A 23912-nucleotide genomic window follows, 5' to 3' on the forward strand; every position below is an offset into this window, starting at 1 on the left:
ACAACGCAGGAGTGGCTTTGGGACAAGTCTCTGAATGTCCTTGAGTGACCCAGCCAGAGCCCGGACTGGAACCCGATCTAACATCTCTGGAGAGACCTGAAAATAGCTGTGCAGCGACGCTCCCCATCCAACCTGACAGAGATAGAAAGGATCTGCAGAGAAGAATGGGAGAAACTCCCCAATACAGGTGTGCCAAGCTTGTAGCGTCATACCCAAGAAGATTCGAGGCTGTAATCGCTGCCAAAGGTGCTTCAACAAAGTACTGAGTAAAGGGTCTGAATACTTATGGAAATGTGATATGTTTTTTATTTTTAATACATTTGCAAAAATTTATAAAAACCGGTTTTTGCTTTGTCATTCTGGGGTATTGTGTGTAGATTGATGAGGGAGGAAAAAACAATGTAATCCATTTTAGAATAAGGCTGTAATGTAACAAACTGTGGAAAAAGTCAAGGGGTCTGAATAATTTCCATTTTATAAAAACCTTTTTGATGTGCAATGTTTACGGTTAATTTCTAATAGCTTTTTGTTGATGTTAAATTTGTTTCTTCTCACTTTTTTTTAAAATGCCAAAGTAAGTGAAATAAACAATGTACACATGTTTCCCATGCCAATAAAGCCCCTTTGAATTGCGAGCGAGCGAGAGAGCGCGAAAGAGCGAGAGAGACAGAGAGAGAGCGAGCGAGCCCAGCAGATAGAAACAGAGAGTGAGAGAGAGAGACACACAGAGAGAGACACAGCTGCAGTGAATACTGATGATGGAGACACATTGACACTGGCTCTCCTCTAACTCACACGCACGCCTCACCTTAAACTCTGACAGCCATTCCTCCACCACTCCTTGGTCCATAGCCAACATCTTCCGTCATCTGCTGTGGACACACATCTACCTGGCAATCAAGCAGAGAGACTGTTATTAAAAGTTGACAATGGGCAAAAACGCAAAAATAACTACTTTAAACTGTATAACTGATCAATGCACCATCATACCAGGTCATTTAATGCTTAAAAAAAAAATATATATATATATATAAATTAATCAGATATTTAGCTACAGAAGTGCCATTTCTTACCGATCTCTACAGCTTCCATCCAAAAACAAATCCTGTGAAATCACAACACATACTGGAGGAGTTACTGGCTAGCTACAAGTGGCTAGCTTAGCTAACAAACTAGCTATGTCTGGAGGAGTTACTGGCTAGTTACAAGTGGCTAGCTTAGCTAACGAACTAGCAATGTCGGACAAGGAGCACATGCCCAGAATGATATCGATGAACCACCAAAAGGCACACCCAATTTCTATTTGAAAATTGAGAAAGGAGTGTTTGTACCCAAAGTTGACCTTTAACACAACAAAGACACACAATCCAAACACCCTTCCTTCCTTCCTTCTCGTTTCTCCCCTGATTGCAGCTTCAGATATTCTCTGCTGTTTCTCAGCTCTCTCATTATCAACAGTATTCTCCCTCGCTGTCTCTTTCACTTCCTCCTTTTCTTTATAATGTTACTTCAGGCTCTCCCGCAAGGTACATAAAAGTGTGTGTGAGAGAGAGCTATCTACTTCACTTGCTTTGGCAATGTTAACATACGTTTCCCATGCCAATAAAGCCCTTAAATTGAAATAGAGAGAGAGAGAGAGAGAGAGAGAGAGAGAGAGAGAGAGAGAGAGAGAGAGAGAGAGAGAGAGAGAGAGAGAGAGAGAGAGAGAGAGAGAGAGAGAGAGAGAGAGAGAGAGAGAGAGAGAGAGAGAGAGAGAGAGAGAGAGAGAAACCAGAAAGGTTAACCAGTGAAGAACAAACACCATTGTAAATACAACCCATGTTTATTTATTTTCCCATTTGTACTTTAACTATTTGCACATTGTTACAAGACTGTATATAAACATAATATGACATTTGAAAAGTCTTTATTCCTTTGGAACTTTTGTGAGTTTAATGTTTACTGTTAATTTTTTATTTCACTTTTGTTTATTATCTATTTCACTTGCTTTGGCAATGTTAACATACAGTGGGGAAAAAAAGTATTTAGTCAGCCACCAATTGTGCAAGTTCTCCCACTTCAAAAGATGAGAGAGGCCTGTAATTTTCATCATAGGTACACGTCAACTATGACAGACAAAATGAGAAAGAAAAATCCAGAAAATCACATTGTAGGATTTTTAATGAATTTATTTGCAAATTATGCTGGAAAATAAGTATTTGGTCAATAACAAAAGTTACTCAATACTTTGTTATATACCCTTTGTTGTCAATGACACAGGTCAAATGTTTCTGTAAGTCTTCACAAGGTTTTCACACACTGTTGCTGGTATTTTGGCCCATTCCTCCATGCAGATCTCCTCTAGAGCAGTGATGTTTTGGGGCTGTCGCTGGGCAACACGGACTTTCAACTCCCCTCCAAAGATTTTCTATGGGGTTGAGATCTGGAGACTGGCTAGGCCACTCCAGGACCTTGAAATGCTTCTTACGAAGCCACTCCTTCATTGCCCGGGCAGTGTGTTTGGGATCATTGTCATGCTGAAATACCCAGCCACGCTTCATCTTCAATGCCCTTGCTGATGGAAGGAGGTTTTCACTCAAAATCTCACGATACATGGCCCCATTCATTCTTTCCTTTACACGGATCAGTCGTCCTGGTCCCTTTGCAGAAAAACAGCCCCAAAGCATGATGTTTCCACCCCCATGCTTCACAGTAGGTATGGTGTTCTTTGGATGCAACTCAGCATTCTTTGTCCTCCAAACACGACAAGTTGAGTTTTTACCAAAAAGTTATATTTTGGTTTCATCTGACCATATGACATTCTCCCAATCCTCTTCTGGATCATCCAAATGCACTCTAGCAATCTTCAGACGGGCCTGGACATGTACTGGCTTAAGCAGGGGGACACGTCAGCACTGCAGAATTTGAGTCCCTGGCGGCGTAGTGTGTTACTGATGGTAGGCTTTGTTACTTTGGTCCCAGCTCTCTGCAGGTCATTCACTAGGTCCCCCATGTGGTTCTGGGATTTTTGCTCACCGTTCTTGTGATGATTTTGACCCCACGTGGTGAGATGTTGCGTGGAGCCCCAGATCGAGGGAGATTATCAGTGGTCTTGTATGTCTTCCATTTCCTAATAATTGCTCCCACAGTTGATTTCTTCAAACCAAGCTGCTTACCTATTGCAGATTCAGTCTTCCCAGCCTGGTGCAGGTCTACAATTTTGTTTCTGGTGTCCTTTGACGGCTCTTTGGTCTTGGCCATAGTGGAGTTTGGAGTGTGACTGTTTGAGGTTGTGGACAGGTGTCTTTTATACTGATAACAAGTTCAAACATGTGCCATTAATACAGGTAACGAGTGGAGGACAGAAATCTTCTTAAAGAAGAAGTTACAGGTCTGTGAGAGCCAGAAATCTTTCTTGTTTGTAGGTGACCAAATACTTATTTTCCACGATAATTTGTAAATAAATTCATTAAAAATCCTACAATGTGAATTTCTGGATTTTTTTTCCTCAATTTGTCTGTCATAGTTGACGTGCACCTATGATGAAAATTACAGGTCTCTCTCATCTTCTTAAGTGGGAGAACTTGCACAATTGGTGGCTGACTAAATACTTTTTTTCCCCACTGTATGTTTCCCATGCCAATAAAGCCCTTTCAGACAGAGACAGAGACAGAGACAGAGACAGAGAGAGAGAGAGAGAGAGAGACAGAGACAGAGAGAGAGAGAGAGAGAGAGAGAGAGAGAGAGAGAGAGAGAGAGAGAGAGAGAGAGAGAGAGAGAGAGAGAGAGAGAGAGAGAGAGAGAGAGAGAGAGAGAGAGATGGGGGGTGTGTGAGAGATGGGGGTGTGTGAGAGATGGGGGTGAGTGAGAGTCTCTCAGAGCGTTCAGTCAGCCCACTGACAACCCTATCAGATTAACAGCAAAATCACAGTATACTTGAACAGAGCAATACTCAAATCAAGAGGCATCAAAGCCAAAGGAACTGAATAATATTAAGAAATGCTATAGATGGAAGGAAAATAGTGTAGAAACCTACCAAAAAAACAATTAGGCAACAACAAATTCAATCCCTTCTAGACAACTTCCTGGACAAAACGTTCCACTGTAATAGTGAAGGTGTAAACTTGGCAGTAGAAAACCTAAACAATATATTTAACCTCTCAGCTTCCCTATCAAATCTAAAAATGTAAAGCAGACAACCTAAGAAAAGTAACAACAATGACAAATGGTTTGATGAAGAATGCAAAAACCTAAGAAAGGAAATGAGAAACCTATCCAACCAAAACCATACAGACCCAGAAAAAGAGCCTACGCCTTCACTATGGTGAATCACTAGAACAGTACAAAAATACACTACGGAAAAAGAAGGAACAACATGTCAGAAATCAGCTCAATGTAACTGAAGAATCCATAGACTAACCACTTCTGGGAAAATTGGAACACACTAAACAAACAACACGAAGAGCTATCTATCCAAAATGGAGATCTTTTCAGCTTTATAACAAAGAACAAACAGCAAAAACATATACATGATCAAATCCAAATCTTAGTCTTTAATAGTTGATTCTATCTGCAAAAATATCCTCAGTGTACACCAAATAATGCATGCAGAGCAGAATTAGGCCGATACCCGCTAATTATCAAAATCCAGAAAAGAGCAATAAAAAATTCTACAACCACCTAAAAGGAAGCGATTCCCAAACGTTCCATGACAAAGCCATCACCTACAGAGAGAGCAACCTGGAGAAGAGTCTCCTAAGCACGCTGGTCCTGGGGCTCTGTTCACAAACAAACAGACCCCACAGAGCCCCAGGACAGCAACACAATTAGACCCAACCTAATCACGAGAAAACAAAAAGATAATAAGTTGACAAATTGGAGAAAAAAATTAACAAAACAAATCAGAGCAAACTAGAATGCTATTTGGCCCTAAACAGGGAGTATACAGTGGCAGAATACCTGACCACTGTAACTGACCCAAACTTAAGGAATGCTTTGACTATGTACAGACTCAGTGAGCATAGCCTTGCTATTGAGAAAGGCCGCCGTAGGCAGACCTGGCTCTCAAGAGAAGACCGGCTATGTGCACACTGCCCACAAAATGAGGTAGAAACTGAGCTGCACTTCCTAACCTCCTGCCAAATGTATGACCATATTAAAGACACATATTTCTCTCAAATTACATAGATCCACCAAGAATTCAAAAACAAATCCAATTTGGATAAACTCCGATATCTATTGGGTGAAATGCCACAGTGTGCCAACACAGCAGCAATTTGTGACCTGTTGCCACAAGAAAAGGGCAACCAGTGAAGAACAAACACCCATATTTATGTCTATTTTCCCTTTTGTACGTTAACTATTTGCATATCGTTACAAGCCATAATTTAACATTTGAAATGTCTCTATTACTTTTGTGAGTGCAATGTGTACTGTTAATTCTTTATTTCACTTTTGTTTATTATCTATTTCACTTGCTTTGGCAATGTAAACATATGTTTCCCATGCCAATAAAGCCCTTTGAATTTAATTGAGAGGGTGAGAGAGAGAGCGAGAGAGAGAGAGAGAGCGAGAGAGAGCGAGAGAGAGCGGGAGAGAGCGGGAGCGAGCGAGAGAGAGCGAGCGAGAGAGAGCGGGAGCGAGCGAGAGAGAACTCTCATGCAGGAACATGTGCTCAGTTTAGTTGAAGAAAGAATAATTCCACTTCTTAAGATTCTTTATATTCACATGTGACGTCACACACACGACACATTCGTCTGGTACTACACACAAACACATCTCCTTGTATGGTATAAACAGAGCTAGATGAATCATATAAATATTATCCAGCTACAGTGTTTCCATGGACTCCACCTACTAGACTAGAGAACACATAGCGACCAAATGTTGACCATGGCAACAGGGGATCACTGGAAGTCAGTCATTTTAACAGGGTAGAGGCACAGTGGAGTGTTGCGAGGGAGCAGGTCAGGTTTGCCCAACACAAAACATGAACTTGAGTGTGTCGGTTATAATATTCACCTCTATAGCTATGTTTCCATTAACTTGTCCCGTGATTTTTTGTTGACATTTGGAAAGTTTGCTAAACAAATATTTGACAATTGCCTGCTAGGGTGCGTTTACATCGAACTATCTTGAGTCGATAAAACAGCTGAACGTAATGTGTCACACCTAAAAAAATAAAAACACAGAAAACTAGTGTCGAATAAAAATGTAGTGGTTGAAGTGTTCCCATTTAGGCAAATTGTGCATTAATAAATTGGCGACCGCTTGTATGCTCTCCCACCTACAGTGCCTTCAGAAAGTATTCACACCCCTTGACTTTTTCCGCATTTTGTTGTGTTACAGCCTGAATTTAAAATGGATTAAATTGAGATTGTTTGTCAATTGCCTAAACACAATACCCCCATAATGTCAAAGTGGAATTATGTTTTTCGAAATTTTTACAAGCGGAAATGTCTTGAGTCAATAAGTATTCAACCCCTTTGTTATGACAAGCCTAAATAAGTTCAGGAGTAAAAATGTGCTTAACAAGTCACATAATAGGTTGCATGGATTCACTGTGTGCAATAAGTGTTTAACATGATTTTTGAATGACTACTTCATCTCTGTACCCCACATATACAATTATCTTTAAGGTCCCTCATTTGCGCAGTACATTTCAAACACAGATTCAACCACAATGACCAGGGAGGTTTTCCAATGCCTCGCAAAGAAGGGTACCTATTGGTTGATTGGTAAAAAAATAAAGAAAAAAAATGCAGACATTGAATATCCCTTTGAGCATGGAGAAGTTATTAATTAAACTTTGGATGGTGTATCAATACACCCAGTCACTACAATGATACAGGCGTCCTTTCTAACTCAGTTGCTGGAGAGGAAGGAAACCGCTCAGGGATTTCACCATGAGGCCAATGATGATTTTAAAACAGTTAGAGTTTAACATCTGTGATAGGAGAAAACTGAGGATGAATCAACAACATTGTAGTTACTCCACAATACTAACCTAATTGACAGAGTGAAAACAAGGAAGTCTGTACAAAATACAAATATTCCAAAACATTCATCCTGTTTGCAACAAGGCAGTAAAGTAATACTGCAAAGAATGTGCAAAGCAATTAACTTTTTGTCCTGAATACAAAGTGTTTGTTTGGGGCAAATCCAATACAACATATTACTGACTACATAGTGGTGGCTGTTATGGATATGCTTGTAATCGTTAAGGACTGGGGAGTATTTCAGGATAAAAAAGAAACGGAATGGCGCTAAACACAGACAAGTCCTAGAGGAAAACCTGGTTCAGTCTGCTTTTTCTACACTGTAGTTTCTTACCAAGAAGACAATGAATGTTCCTGAGTGGCCGAGTTTGAAGACTTGAAAATCTATGGCAAGGCCTGAAAATGGTTGTCTAGCAATGATCAACCACCAAATTGCTTGAAGAATTTTGAAAATAACAATGGGCAAATGTTGCACAAGTGTGGAAAGCTCTTAGGGACTTACCCAGAAAGACTCACAGCTGTAATTGCTACCAAAGATGCTTCTCCAAAGTATTGACTCAGGGGTGTGAATACTTATGTAAAATGTGATACACTACATGACCAAAAATGGCGATTAGGCCTGGCTCGCAGTCGGCGTTCCAATTCAGCCCAGAGGTGTTCGATGGGGTTGAGGTTAGGGCTCTGTGCAGGCCAGTCAAGTTCTTCCACACCGATCTCAACAAACCCTTTCTGTATGGACCTCGCTTTGTACACGGGGCATTGTCATGCTGAAACAGGAAAGGGCCTTCCCCAAACTGTTGCCACAAAGTTGGAAGCACAGAACTGTCTAGAATGTCATTGTATGCTGTAGCGTTAAGATTTCCCTTCACTGGAACTAAGCCCAAACCATGAAAAACGGCCCAGACCATTATTCCTCCTCCACCAAAAATTTACAGTTGGCACTATGCAATGGGGCAGGTAGTGCTCTCCTGGCATCCGCCAAACCCAGATTTGTCTGTCGGACTGCAAGATGGTGAAGTGTGATTCATCACTCCAGAGAACACGTTTCCACTGCTCCAGAGTCCAATGGCGGCGAGCTTTACATCACTCAAGGCCGACGCTTGGCATTGTGATCTTAGGCTTGTGTGCGGCTGCTCGGCCATGGAAACCCATTTCATGAAGCTCCAAACGAACGATTCTTGTGCTGATGTTGCTTCCAGAGGCAATTTGGAACTCGGTAAGGAGTGTTGCAACTGAGGAAAGACACGCTTCAGCACTCGACGGTCCCGTTCTGCAAGCTTGTGTGGCTTACCACTTCGCGGCTGAGCCGTTATTGCTCCTAGATGTTTCCATTTCACAATAAAAGCACTTACAGATGACCGGGGCAGCCCTAGCAGGACAGAAATTTGACAAGGGTCCTCGGGTCCTCAGATCCTCAAAAAATGCTACAGCTGCACCATCGAGAGCATCCTGACTGGTTGCACCACCGCCTGGTATGGTAACTGATTGGCCTCCGACCGCAAGGCACTACAGAGGGTAGTGCGTACGGCCCAGTGCATCACTGGGGACAAGCTTCCTGCCATCCAGGACCTCTATACCAGGCGGTGTCAGAGGAAGGCCCTCAAAATTGTCAAAGACACCAGACACCCTAGTCATAGACTGTTCTCTCTGCTACCGCACGGCAAGCGGTACCGGAGTGCCAAGTCTAGTTCCAAAAGGCTTCTCAACAGCTTCTACCCCCAAGCCATAAGACTCCTGAACAGCTAATCACGGCTACCCGGACTATTTGCACTGCCCCCCCCACCCCATCCTTTTACGCTGCTGCTACTCTGTTAATTATTTATACATAGTCACTTTAACTCTACCCACATGTACATATTACTTCAACTACCTCAACTAGCCGGTGCCCCCGCACATTGACTCTGCACCGGTACCCCCTGTATATATAGCCTCCCTACTGTTATTTTATTTGACTTCTGCTCTTTTTTTCTCAACACTTACTTTTTTGTTAAAAAATAAATGCACTGTTGGTTAAGGGCTGTAAGTAATGTCTGCACCTGTTGTATTCGGCGCATGTGGCCAATAAAATTTGATTTGATTTGATTTGTTGGAAAGGTGGCATGCTATGACGGTGCCATGTTGAAAGTCACTGAGCTCTTCAGTAAGGCCATTCTACTGCCAATGTTTGTCTATGGAGATTGCATGGCTGTGTGCTCGATTTTATACACCTCTCAGCAACGGGTGTGGCTGAAATAGCCGAATCCACTAATTTGAAGGGGTATCCACATACAAATATATAGTGTATTTCTGTATTTAATTTTCAATAAATTTGCACAAATTCCTAAAAACATGTTTTCAATGTGTCATTATGGGTATTGTTTGTAGATTGGGTGAGAAAAAAACAACAACATTTAATCCATTTTGAATTCAGGCTGTAACACAACTAAATGTGGAATAAGTAAAGAGGTATGAATACTTTCTGAATGCACTGTATCTGCTTCATATCTCAGGTAGCACAGGAAAGCCAACATGGTTAGAATACAATAATTGACTAATATTTGCCATATTCTAATAATTCTCATGTGCCAACGTATCACCACGGTCCGTGCCATGGTGAAACTTGCATTCCTGTAGATCTGAAATAATTGGATGGTGAAAGGCATTCTTGAAAGTCAGGACAATCCTTGTCCTGCAAAGAATTTTTTTTATAGTAATTGTATTATTTTGCAAGTAGTAAGCATTTCAAATAAAAAATGTGGAGTTACAGAATTTATTTGAAAAACAATGTTTCCTTCATCATTTGTCGCAATAAATAAAGTTTGACCCTGTCGAATGGATAAAAATGTCTCCTATATCTGCCGTTTCCATTTCTAATTTTGTGACATTGCTTTTATAGAATAAACCTGGGTCAATGGAATAAACCTGGGTCAAAGGAATAAACCTGGGTCAATGGAATAAACCTGGGTCAATGGAATAAACCTGGGTCAATGGAATAAACCTGGGTCTGCTGAGAGCATGCCAATCGGTTCTAGCTGCAACCACTCACACACACACACCAGGTGTATGCTAGCTCCAAGGTAGTAGTTTCTGCTCTATCAAAGTACTAACACCAACAGCTTTTCCTATACACTACACACAAACCATCAGAGACAAGCTAACTGTCAGCACAGTCAATCACAAACTCTTACACTGGCTAACTGGGGATCAAACAAATCTGAATCAAGTTATTATCACACGCACATATACAGTGAGGGAAAAAAGTATTTGATCCCCTGCTGATTTTGTACGTATGCCCACTGACAAAGAAATTATCAGTCTATAATTTTAATGGTAGGTTTATTTGAACAGTGAGAGACAAAATAACAAAAAAATCCATTTCAAAATTTTTATAAATTGATTTGCATTTTAATGAGGGAAATAAGTATTTGACCCCCTCTCAATCAGAAAGATTTCTGGCTCCCAGGTGTCTTTTATACAGGTATTTATACACTCTTAAAGGGAGTGCTCCTAATCTCAGCTTGTTACCGGTATAAAAGACACCTGTCCACAGAAGCAATCAATCAATCAGATTCCAAACTCTCCACCATGGCCAAGACCAAAGAGCTCTCCAAGGATGTCAGAGACAAGATTGTAGACCTACACAAGGCTGGAATGGGCTACAAGACCATCGCCAAGCAGCTTGGTGAGAAGGTGACAACAGTTGGTGCGATTATTCGCAAATGGAAGAAACACAAAATAACTGTCAATCTCCCTCGGCCTGGGGCTCCATGCAAGATCTCACCTCGTGGAGTTGCAATGATCATGAGAACGGTGAGGAATCAGCCCAGAACTACAAGGGAGGATCTTGTCAATGATCTCAAGGCAGCTGGGACCATAGTCACCAAGAAAACTATTGGTAACACACTACGCCGTGAAGGACTGAAATTCTGCAGCGCCCGCAAGGTCCCGCTGCTCAAGAAAGCACATATACATGCCCGTCTGAAGTTTGCCAATCCAATGAACATCTGAATGATTCAGAGGAGAACTGGGTGAAAGTGCTGTGGTCAGATGAGACCAAAATGGAGCTCTTTGGCATCAACTCAACTCGCCGTGTTTGGAGGAGGAGGAATGCTGCCTATGACCGCAAGAACACCATCCCCACCGTCAAACATGGAGGTAGAAACATTATGCTTTGGGGGGGGTTTCTGCTAAGGGGACAGGACAACTTCACCGCATCAAAGGGACAATGGACCGGGCCATGTACCGTCAAATCTTGGGTGAGAACCTCCTTCCCTCAGCCAGGGCATTGAAAATGGGTCGTGGATGGGTATTCCATCATGACAATGACCCAAACACACGGCCAAGGCAACAAAGGAGTGGCTCAAGAAGAAGCACATTAAGGTCCTGGAGTGGCCTAGCCAGTCTCCAGACCTTAATCCCATAGAAAATCTGTGGAGGGAGCTGAAGGTTCGAGTTGCCAAACGTCAGCCTCAAAACCTTAATGACTTGGAGAAGATCTGCAAAGAGGAGTGGGACAAAATCCCTCCTGAGATGTGTGCAAACCTGGTGGCCAACTACAAGAAACGTCTGACCTCTGTGATTGCCAACAAGGGTTTTGCCACCAAGTACTAAGTCATGTTTTGCAGAGGGGTCAAATACTTATTTCCCTCATTCAAATGCAAATCAATTTATAACATTTTTGACATGCGTTTCTCTGGATTTTTTTTGTTGTTATTCTGTCTCTCACTGTTCAAATAAATCTACCATTAAAATTATAGACTGATCATGTCTTTGTCAGTGGGCAAACGTACAAAATCAGCAGGGGATCAAATACTTATTTCCCTCACTGTACACACTACTTCTGTTACAGCAAGGCTGTATACTAAAACACACACACACAGAGAACAGACACACACACACACACACAGAGAACAGATACACACACACAGAGAACAGACACACACACACACACACACACACACACAGAACAGACACACACCCACACACACAGAGAACAGACACACACACACAGAGAACAGACACACACACACACACACAGAGAACAGACACACACACACACAGAGGACACACACACACACACACACACACACACACACACACACACACAGAACAGACACACACACACACACACAGAGAGAACAGACACACACACCCAACACACACACACACAGAGAACAGACACACACCCACTCCTCCCAGACAACTCCCTCACCATGATCTCACCTCCTAACCCATACTCACACTTTCTCCCAAAGAATACACTCCTCCCCACCCCACACACATAAAACGGGATTGGTGTAAGCATGGGCTAGCCTACACCAGTCTTTTTCCTTATAAAAACCATGAAGGGAAGTGAACAAGTGCTGTGAAAATGGACAGGACAAGCAAACGCTGCTCTGGCATGTTATCAGACAAGAGCAAAAGCCAGGAAGTGAATGGACCAATCAGAACACCCTGTTTTGGAGAGTTTGGAGGTTAGAAGAAAGATGCTTTTCCTGTGTTGCAGGGTAAACCACACACACGCACACTAATGGCAGTCATATCATTGTGCAGTGCCTTAGAGGAAACAGAGAAGAGACAAAGAGAGAGAGACAAAGAGAGAGAGACAGAGAGACAGAGAGAGACAGAGAGAGAGAGACAGAGAGAGAGACAGAGAGACAGAGAGAGACAGAGAGAGAGAGAGAGACAGACAGAGAGAGAGACAGAGAGAGAGACAGAGAGACAGAGAGAGACAGAGAGAGACAGAGACAGAGAGAGACAGAGAGAGACAGAGAGAGAGAGACAGAGAGAGAGAGACAGAGAGAGAGACAGAGAGAGAGAGACAGAGAGAGAGAGACAGAGAGAGAGACAGAGAGAGAGAGACAGAGAGAGAGAGACAGAGAGAGAGAGAGAGAAAGAGAATTGGCGAGGGCACTAGAACAGTCTGCAGCACCCGGCCTCACCCTACTAGAATCTGAAGTCAAATGTCTACTGTTTGCTGATGATCTGGTGCTTCTGTCCCCAACCAAGGAGGGCCTACAGCAGCACCTAGATATTCTGCACAGATTCTGTCAGACCTGGGCCCTGACAGTGAATCTCAGAAAGACAAAAATAATGGTGTTCCATAAAAGGTCTAGTTGCCAGGACCACAAATACAAATTCCATCTTGACACCGTTGCCCTAGAGCACACAAAAAACGATACATACCTCGGCCTAAACATCAGCGCCACAGGTAACTTCCACAAAGCTGTGAACGATCTGAGAGACAAGGCAAGAAAGGCCTTCTATGCCATCAAAAGGAACATAAAACTCGACGTACCAATTAGGATTTGGCTAAAAATACTTGAATCAGTTATAGAACCCATTGCCCTTTATGGTTGTGAGGTCTGGGGTCCGCTCACCAACCAAGAATTCACAACATGGGACAAACACCAAATTGAGAGACTGCATGCAGAAGTCTGCAAAAAATATCCTCAGTGTACAACATAAAACACCAAATAATGCATGCAGAGCAGAATTAGGCCGACACCCGCTAATTATCAAAATCCAGAAAAGAGCATTCAATTCTACAACCACCTAAAAGGAAGCAATTCCCAAACCTTCCATAACAAAGCAATCACCTACAGAGAGATTAACCTGGAGAAGAGTCCCTTAAGCAAGCTGGTCCTGGGGCTCTGTTCACAAACAGCGTGAGCCGATGCTCCGATACCGTTTGCCGGACGGTAGCAGAGTGAACAGTCTATGGCAGGGTTCTTCAATTCCGGTCCTGGAGGGCCGAAACACATTGTTTTTCATCCTCTCCTTCTAATCAGGGGCTAATTCAGACCTGGGACACCAGGTGAGTGCAATTAACTAGTGTTAATTTAACTAGTGTTAAAGTGTTTCGGCCCTCCAGGACCAGAATTGAAGAACCCTGTGTCTATGGCTTGGGTGGCTGGAGTCTTTGGCAATTTTTCGGGGCTTCCTCTGACACTGCCTGATATAGAGGTCCTGGATGGCAGGGAGCTCGGCCCCAGTGATGTACTGGGCTGTCCGCACCACCCTCTGTAGCGCATTTCGGTCAAGAGCGGTGCATTTGCCATACCAAGCGGTGATGCAGCCATTCAAAATGTTCTCGATGGAGCAGCTGTATAACTTTTTGAGGATCTGAGGGCCCATGCCAAATCTTTTCAGCCTCCTGAGGGGGAAGAGGCGCTGTCGTCCCTCTTCACAACTGTACGGGTGTGTATGGACCATGTTTAAGTCCTTAGTGATCTGGACGCCAAGGACCATGAAGCTCTCGACCCGCTCCACTACAGCCCTGTCGATGTGGATGGGGGCGTGCTCTCCCCTCTTTCTCCTGTAGTCCATGATCAGCTCCTTGGTCTTATTGACGTTGAGGGAGAGGTTGTTGTTCTGCTTATTTCTATTGTTGTTAGCTATTCAGTAACAATCCATAATCATTCATTCATTCATTCATACAGCAGGTTATACCCCATTCATACAGCAGGTTAAACCCATTCATACAGCAGGTTAAACCCATTCATTCAGCAGGTTAAACCTCATTCATACAGCAGGTTAAACCCCATTCATTCAGCAAGTTAAACCCCATTCATTCAGCAGGTTAAACCCCATTCATACAGCAGGTTAAACCCCATTCATACAGCAGGTTAAACCCCATTCATACAGCAGGTTAAACCTCATTCATTCAGCAGGTTAAACCCCATTCATACAGCAGGTTAAACCCCATTCATACAGTTGTTAAACCCCATTCATACAGTTGTTAAACCCCATTCATACAGCAGGTTAAACCTCATTCATACAGCAGGTTAAACCCCATTCATACAGCAGGTTAAACCTCATTCATTCAGCAGGTTAAACCCCATTCATACAGCAGGTTAAACCCCATTCATTCAGCAGGTTAAACCCCATTCATACAGCAGGTTAAACCCCATTCATACAGCAGGTTAAACCCCATTCATACAGCAGGTTAAACCCCATTCATACAGCAGGTTAAACCCCATTCATACAGCAGGTTAAAACCCATTAATTATATACGCACGCTGCGCTCGCTCCTATCCTTGCTCAGCTGACTGACCGCAGCATCTATCGGTAGCCTAAAACTGTGGCACAAATTGGGGAATTTTCACACCTAGCTATTAGACTATCCTTTGGTAAATTATTGGGAGATGTGAATGTTTCGGTCAGAGAGTCTTTCTCCTCTCGCACTTTAGAGTCCTGCATCGGCCCTCCCCCCCCCAAATTTTTAAAAAAAAAAATCAGCTGGCAGGTGGTCCCGGAGTTGAGAGAACTTTGGTAAATGGCACAACTCCACTTGACATGTGGACTGACAATTTTCGAAAAATAGGACACAACTGCAGATCCCATAACGCCAGCTATTGTGAAAGAATACTTGGGGATCTTGTTGATTTCCTCTATCACTTCAAAAGAGGCCACACTCGCCTTGGAGGCAAGTAAACAGCCTACTCTTCACCTGATCATGGTGTGGTTCCAAAGGATAAAGCTTCACCTACAGCTGGAGTTGTGGGGTCAGAGAGGAGAAGCCAGCTGACCAGGCATGTTTCCTGCTATTCTTACACTGTTGTTCTAAATTCAATCACCCTCTTCTTCTTCTTCTTCTTCATCCTTGTTTGGTTTCTCAAATGACTGCCTCGCCTGGTTCACCAACTACTTCTCAGATGGAGTTCAATGTGTCAAATCGGAGGGCCTGTTGTCTGGACCTATGGCAGTCTCTATGGGGGTGCCATAGGGTTCAATTCTTGGGCCGACTCTTTTCTCCGTGTATATCAATGATGTCGCTCTTGCTGCTGGTGACTCTCAGATCCACCTCTACGCAGACGACACCATTTTGTATACATCTGGCCCTTCATTGGACACTGTGTTAACAAACCTCCAAACGAGCTTCAATGCCATACAACACTCCTTCAGTAGCCTCCAACTGCTCTTAAACACTAGTAAAACTAAATGCATGCTCTTCAATCGAACGCTGCTGGCACCCGCCCACCCGACTAGAATCACCACTCTCGACGGGTCTGACCTAGAGTATGTGGACAACTACAAATACCTAGGTGTCTGGTTAGACTGTAAACTCTCCTTCCAGACTCACATAAACAATCTCCAATCCAAAGTTAAATCTAGAATCGGTTTCCTATTTCGCAACAAAGCCTCCTTCACTCATGCTGCCAAACATGCCCTCGTAAAACTGACTATCCTACCAATCCTTGACTTCGGCGATGTCATTTACAAAATCGCCTCCAACACTCTACTCAGCAAATTGGATGTAGTCTATCACAGTGCCATCCGTTTTGTCACCAAAGCCCCATACACTACCCACCACTGTGACCTGTACGCTCTTGTTGGCTGGTCCTCACTACATGTTCGTCGTCAAACCCACTGGCTCCAGGCCATCTATAAATCACTGCTAGGCAAATCCCCGCCTTATCTTAGCTCATTGGTCACCATAGCAGCACCCACCCGTAGTCTGCGCTCCAGCAGGTATATCTCACTGGTCATTCCCAAAGCCAACACCTCCTTTGGCCGCCATTCCTTCCAGTTCTCTGCTGCCAATGACTGGAACGAATTGCAAAAATCTCTGAAGCTGGAGACTCTTATCTCCCTCACTAACTTTAAGCATCAGTTGTCAGAGCACCTTACCGATCACTGCACCTGTACACAGCCCATCTAAAATTAGCCCACCCAACTACCTCATCCCTATATTGTTATTTATTTTGCTATTTTGCACCCCAGTATCTCTATTTGCACATAATCTCTTGCACATCTAGCATTCCAGTGTTAATACTATTGTAATTATTTTGCACTATAGCCTATTTATTGCCTTACCTCCATAACTTGCTACATTTGCACACACTGTACATATATTTTCTGTTGTATTTTCTGACTTAATGTTTTTTTACCCCATATGTAACTCTGTGTTGTTGTTTTTATCGCACTGCTTTGCTTTATCTTGGCCAGGTTGCAGTTGTAAATGAGAACTTGTTCTCAACTGGCTTACCTGGTTAAATAAAGGTGAAAAAAAAGAATAATCCTCATCATTCAGTTCATTCAAATTCAATCGTGAAGTCGTGCACATTTATCAGTTTCTATCTGGGGTTCCATCACCCATTCATCAATGCACGTCATTCATCCAGTGAGGAGAGAGACATTAGCGCCTAGGTACCAACGCTTTACACCGAACCCAAAAGAATAAATCAGCATTCTAACTCCCGCTTGCAGTGATGCAATATATCGCACTATACCATAGTGTACCTCAACGCACCACAGCATAACCTCAAAACATTTAATTGAGGAACCACAGTATAGGCTCAGCTCTGATCATATTTACAGAGAGCTCGGTCCTCATACTGCTGTTTGGCCAAGCTCTCTCCTCATACTGCTGTTTGGCCAAGCTCTCTCCTCATACTGCTGTTTGGCCAAGCTCTCTCCTCATACTGCTGTTTGGCCAAGCTCTCTCCCCTCATACTGCTGTTTGGCCAAGCTCTCTCCTCATACTGCTGTTTGGCCAAGCTCTCTCCTCATACTGCTGTTTGGCCAAGCTCTCTCCTCATACTGCTGTTTGGCCAAGCTCTCCTCATACTGCTGTTTGGCCAAGCTCTTCCTCATACTGCTGTTTGGCCAAGCTCTCTCCTCATACTGCTGTTTGGCCAAGCTCTCTCCTCATACTGCTGTTTGGCCAAGCTCTCTCCTCATACTGCTGTTTGGCCAAGCTCTCTCCTCATACTGCTGTTTGGCCAAGCTCTCTCCTCATACTGCTGTTTGGCCAAGCTCTCTCCTCATACTGCTGTTTGGCCAAGCTCTCTCCTCATACTGCTGTTTGGCCAAGCTCTCTCCTCATACTGCTGTTTGGCCAAGCTCTGTTCTATCAGGACCCATGAGCACCAACATGTGAAGTTCATAACCGCATGTCAAATTGGGTGTCAAATGAAAGCTAAGAGTCTATATTTTTGAGAAATTAAGGCATATACATTTGAAGTCTGAAGTTTACATACACTTAAGTTGGAGTCATAAAAACTTTTTTTTCAACCACTCCACAAATTTCTTGTTAACAAACTATCGTTTTGGCAAGTCGGTTAGGACATCTACTTTGTGCAAGACACAAGTAATTTTTCCAACAATTGTCTACAAACAGATTATTTCACTTATAATTCACTGTATCACAATTCCAGTGGGTCAGAAGTTTACATACACTAAGTTGACTGTGCCTTTAAACAGCTTGGAAAATTCCAGAAAATGATGTCATGGCTTTAGAAGCTTTGATAGGCTAATTGACATCATTTGAGTCAATTGAGGTGTACCTGTGGATGTATTTCAAGGCCTACCTTCAAACTCAGTGCCTCTTTGCTTGACATCATGGGAAAATCAAAAGAAATCAGCCAAGACCTCAGACAAAAATTGTAGACCTCCACAAGTCTGATTCATCCTTGGGAGCAATTTCCAAACGCCTGAAGGTATGGGACGTTCATCTGTACAAACAATAGTATGCAAGTATAAACACCATGGGACCACGCAGCCGTCATACCGCTCAGGAAGGAGACGCGTTCTGTCTCCTAGAGATGAACGTACTTTGGTGCGAAAAGTTCAAATCAATCCCAGAACAACAGCAAAGGACCTTGAGAGGATGCTGGAAGAAACAGGTACAAAATGATCTAGATCCACAGTAAAACAAGTCCTATATTGACATAACCTGAAAGGCTGCTCAGCAAGGAAGAAGCCACTGCTCCAAAACCGCCATAAAAAAGCCAGACTACGGTTTGCAACTGCACATGGGGACAAAGATCGTACTTTTTGGAGAAATGTCCTCTGGTCTGATGAAACAAAAATAGAACTGTTTGGACATTATGACCATTGTTATGTTTGGAGGTAAAAGGGGGTACTCTGCAAGCATAAGAACACCATCCCAACCGTGAAGCACGGGGGTGGCAGCATCATGCGGTGGGTGTGCTTTGCTGCAGGAGGGACTGGTGCACTTCACAAAATAGATGGCATCATGAGGAAGGAAAATTAGGTGGATATATTGAAGCAACATCTCAAGACATCAGTCAGGAAGTTAAAGCTTGGTCGCAAATGGGTCTTCCAAATGGACAATGACCCCAAGCATTCTTCCAAAGTTGTGGCAAAATGGCTTAAGGACAACAAAGTCAAGGTATTGGAGTGGCCATCACAAAGCCCTGCCCTCAATCCTATAGAAAATGTGTGGGTAGAACTGAAAATGTGTGTGCGAGCAAGGTGGCCTACAAACCTGACTCAGTTACACCAGCTCTGTCAGGAGGAATGGGCCAAAATTCACCCAACTTATTGTGGGAAGCTTGTGGAAGGCTACCCGAAACGTTTGACACAAGTTAAACAATTTAAAAGGCAATGCTACCAAATACTAATTGAGTGTATGTAAACTTCTGACCCACTGGGAATGTGATGAAAGTAATAAAAGCTGAAATAAATCATTCTCTCTACTATTATTATGCTGACATTTCACATTCTTAAAATAAAGTGGTGATCCTAACTGACCTAAGTCAGGGAATTTTTACTAGGATTAAATGTCAGGAATTGTGAAAAACTGAGTTTAAATGTATTTGGCTAAGGTGTATGTAAACTTCCGACTTCAACTGTATACATTTTTCAACCATTTTCTATCCTACAAATTAGCAATTAGGAATAAGGCTTTGATTTTTGGTCAAACAGATGGAAAAGGGGTCTTAGACAACATCTACCAGAAAAAGTCTTAAGGTATTAGAAATTCATCAAACGACAACGAATGTTTAAGTAAAGACCCCTGCCTACTACGATCAACACATATTTAGTTGATAAATGTTTCTGCCTTCTGTAAGTTTAAGAAACATTCCGTTACCAAAAACCCACATATCTTTAAGATATTTTCTAATTTCTCTCCCTCATGTGGAGGAGGGAGGATAGTGAACGTTCACAGAAGTAACAAGTAAAAGGTAGACCTACCAATTAGATATAGTGATTTTACTGACATGAAGTTTGTTTAAGAATTATTAATTGATTAAAAATCTTAATGATCTTACCAAATCGGTAACAGAATTACTGCAATTGAATTGGCTACAATGGGAACTCATAGTAGTCACAAACCACAGTTGGATCACCTGCTACTGTCCTCCCTTCCACTGGCATACTGTTATGTTCAGCTCATAACTGTTTTCCCTCTCTTTCTATCTCTGGTGGTCAAAACATATCTCTCTCTCCCTCCCTCTACTGCAGGGTTCTTCAATTCCGGTCCTGGAGGGCCGAAACACTTCTGTTTTTTATTTCTACCTGGTAGTTAATTGCACTCACCTGGTGTCCCAGGTCTGAATTAGCCCCTGATTAGAAGGAGAGGATGAAAAACAGAGGTGTTTCGGCCCTCCAGGACCGGAATTGAAGAACCCTGCTCTACTGTAATAAGCATCCTCACCCACTGAGTACCGACCGTCCAAAAGTAGTTGAAATTTCATCAGTCCGCTCTGGCCTGACCAAATCTGAATCAATCATAGAAGTCTATGTTTCACAAGTTTGGACAGCACAGTAATTACAGTAGAGCACAGTAGAGAACAGTACTGTACATTACTGTTCAGTAGAGAACAGTACAGTAGGGGTCGCAGACCATCAACAAATCTGCATTTTAAACCGCTTCACCTGTGTTTTATATTGAAAGTCAGTGTTTATTTGCATCAAGAGTGATCAGGGACGTGCAACTATTGTTTTCCTTCAAAGAAAATACATTTATTATGCGCTCTTTTTTTTGGGGGGGGGGGTGAAAAACGCAGATTAATGGGACCGCTGATACAGTAGAGCACACTACAGTAGAGTACAGTATAATGTACTGTATTGTACTGTACTGAACAGAACATATCTACTTCACTGTATGTACTGTACTCTACTGTGCTGTACTGTGTTGTCCAAACATAGACATCTATGATTGGCTCAAATTTGGTCCGGTACAGACAGTGGTCACAGAGTTTCTAAACTCAGAGGTGCAACATCGCGAGACTTCTGGGAACACTTGCGAAGCAGACCAGGCCGGGGTTTGGAGTTAGAGAATTCAATGAGAGAAGTTAAACATTCTTCCTTAGTTGTTCATTTTCTCTGAATCTAAAGCCACAACCTAGATTCGAGCCAATGTCTCAAGTAGGTGAACTTATTATTACTCCAACGTCGTGAGTGACAAACTGACATTTTTGTCAAAAACAACTTTATATTGAAGGAGTGCCTTCGATTTGACGGCCTGCACATGCGCAGTTCGGCGCGAGACGACCGTTAGACCCAATGACGTGTTTCTACACATGAGCTTAGCTAGCCAACGTCGCCTACATTTGTGATCGGGGATTTGTATTGGAGAAGCAGTACTGTATTGCTTCTCCATACTGTACTGTCTTTGCCATGGTCTTATTTGGGGGAGGAGAGGAGCTCATTAAAATAATAGCCAGTGTGTAGAATAATACCTAAATATGCAAAATAAGTATATTGGATATTTCTACATTTGCGTACCTATTCAGGATACATCACCATGACGAGAATGATATTCATATCCATAATTATGTATTTCTGTGTAGTACAGATAAGGGACACATGATCTAATTCCTTTACCGGAAGTAAATCCACTTAACTTACTGTAGTTCAATAACAAAAATATTTTTTGGCAAACTCAAGGTGTCATGTCATAGCTGACACCCAGTTCTTTCTGCAGACATCTTTGAATCTTAATTCGGAGCAGATATTTAAGAGTTTTTGAAAAACGTGGTCGCATAAAAAAAACTGAGGGAGATTTACGAAAATTTGCATCTGCACAATTCTTCCAGTAAATGTGTTTTTGTGAAAATATCTGTACATTTTTCAAAGTAGTCCTTGTGCATGGTTTGCTAAACTTTGAAATCAATGGTTTTTGTTTGGCATACATTTTAAAGTGAAAAATCTGAGTCAAATAGTAATTCCGTTACTGTGGAATTGCCCTATAACAGAGGGACTGTGTGTGTGCCTGTCTGTGTACTAGTCTGCTGAAGTTCCACCGCAATTGGACACAGACCCAGGCAAGAGCCGTGTTTCTCCCCAGTCTCTAGGGGTTTTACTGAGGAAAGCTGTGTCACATGTCAGCTATTGCAAAGATCTGAACAATGAATTACTCAACCCCCCCACACCCTGTAGGGCCTTTATAACAGCAACCTTTATAATGAAACTCAGGTTTATAATTAAACATTCTTGACAGAGCGCACACAGACACATCTGACTAAAGACTCAGTCGCAGGTACACAAACGCACACCTCCACAGTGGTGTCCACCGCAGATCGATGCTACAGGACTATTGATCAGTGTACAGCCACAATATCTACTGGCATAAACACCAAGCAGTAGCTAGTTGACCGTCACTATAATAAAAATCATCATCAATTGATTAGCTACATCATATGGAGACTAAACGACTGACTAACTGAAACGGGTACTGCTGGAAATAAGACTAGGGTGTACTTGCTAGCTAAGGGACAAACTTTTTGACAGCTGTCTGGTTACGGAAGCTACCTGGGCTTGTCATGCCAATGGCAGTACAGTTAGCTAACTAGCAACTAGTTTACTATCTAACCCGCGAACATAGTTAGTTATCTGGCCAACCTTGTCACGAAACCAGCTACTATTTGTGAGTTTCAACTCACGCCTGACACTGTTGGCAACAGTAGACGCTACAGTATTTGGCAAGATCCCTAGTTCTCAAAGCTTCGCCAGTCAGCTCTACAGAAATCCGCTAGTTAGCTAGCTAGCTAGCTTCCTACTGTAGATAGGTAAAGTAGCTATCAGTTATTGCAAGCTACATTGTATGAGGTCCCTAGCATCAGTAACTACTCTAGCTAGCTATATTTGCTTCCCAGAGCATAATCCCCAACATTAGCCAACTAAATCAGATTTCAAACTGAAAATGTGCATTCAGTCAGAATGGGCTCTCCAAGAAGACGAGCTAGCTGGGAAATGTATTATTTACTTACTATCATGCTCTCTCGAGATTTTCTTTGTCTCCAAGTCCAATATTGTTCCGTCCAGGCAGATATGTAGCTATCAATTACTCCATAAATCCACTATCTAAATCATTTATCAACATAAACCTCCACCTTCATTTACGACCACAATTCACACTAGCGTGAATTCGAGGACTATTTCGGAATGACAGGCCTGTGAGCAAATGGTCAAACAGTATAAAATGTAACACCCACGCCTCCAGAAATAGCGACCAATTACATTTGTTATAGGGGCGGGACATAATAATTTCCACAAATAGGGTAGACTGTCGCTGTCATCTCCTGTTTGACGGTCAGGGCAGACCAAGGGAAGAGGAAGAGACACTGGTCATATATTATGAACCTTTGTGTTTTACATCATATCTGATACTTGTAACTTTGAAATGAATCTTTATATGTGATTTTAAAAGGGAAAGTATCCAATGTTCTCAACTCTTTTTTTTATTTTCTTTTTTTATTTAGGGGGTAGATCAGCTTTAATATTGCAGATAGATTGTAACTTCCATCAATGTAATTGTCTGCATCACTTCCAATCCCCCATATGTTTTTGTTTTGTTTTTTTCTCTCGCTTATATATATATATATATACACATACATACATACATATACGCATATACATACATATATATACATACATATCCTTTAAAAATATATATATTTCCCTTTATTACTTTCCAACCCCACCATCCCTTCCCTAATTGGAGTAAACTAGTGAACAACAATGCTTAGGCCTCTACTTCATGCTTATACATACTATATACATTTTATGGACACAGACAATAATGATATTTTGTTTGTTTTTACTCCTGAACTTCCTCCGATCATTTTCATGATGTTCATCTGGTATGCTTCTGTATGCCATATCTTTCTAACTGCTCTTTCACAAAAGCTCACAATATATAACCTATATACTTATTATGGACACAGCATGTCTTACACTAGTTATCTTGTTGTTATTAGT

The 23912-nt window shown here is 42.3% G+C and overlaps 1 protein-coding gene across 3 annotated transcripts in view; it reads right to left on the bottom strand.

Annotated features, from left to right (window-relative positions):
• The window catches only part of LOC121572276 (hyccin), a 39685-nt gene extending 16607 nt beyond the window's left edge, over positions 1 to 23078 (bottom strand). For 2 of the 3 annotated variants that reach the window (XM_041884296.2, XM_041884298.1), the window contains exons 1-2: positions 22922 to 23078; positions 809 to 890 (exon numbers count right to left, since the gene is read on the bottom strand). In XM_041884296.2, the coding sequence (XP_041740230.1) occupies positions 809 to 859 (51 nt within the window). In that variant the 5' untranslated portion in view covers positions 860 to 890; positions 22922 to 23078. Of the gene's footprint in view, positions 1 to 808; positions 891 to 1073; positions 1428 to 22921 lie in introns of those variants that run through there. The other variant, XM_041884297.2, reaches the window with a different exon arrangement.
• Positions 23079 to 23912: the final 834 nt, after the last annotated feature.

Source organism: Coregonus clupeaformis, chromosome 8 (genome assembly GCF_020615455.1).
Source record: "Coregonus clupeaformis isolate EN_2021a chromosome 8, ASM2061545v1, whole genome shotgun sequence".
Lineage (NCBI taxonomy): Eukaryota > Metazoa > Chordata > Actinopteri > Salmoniformes > Salmonidae > Coregonus > Coregonus clupeaformis.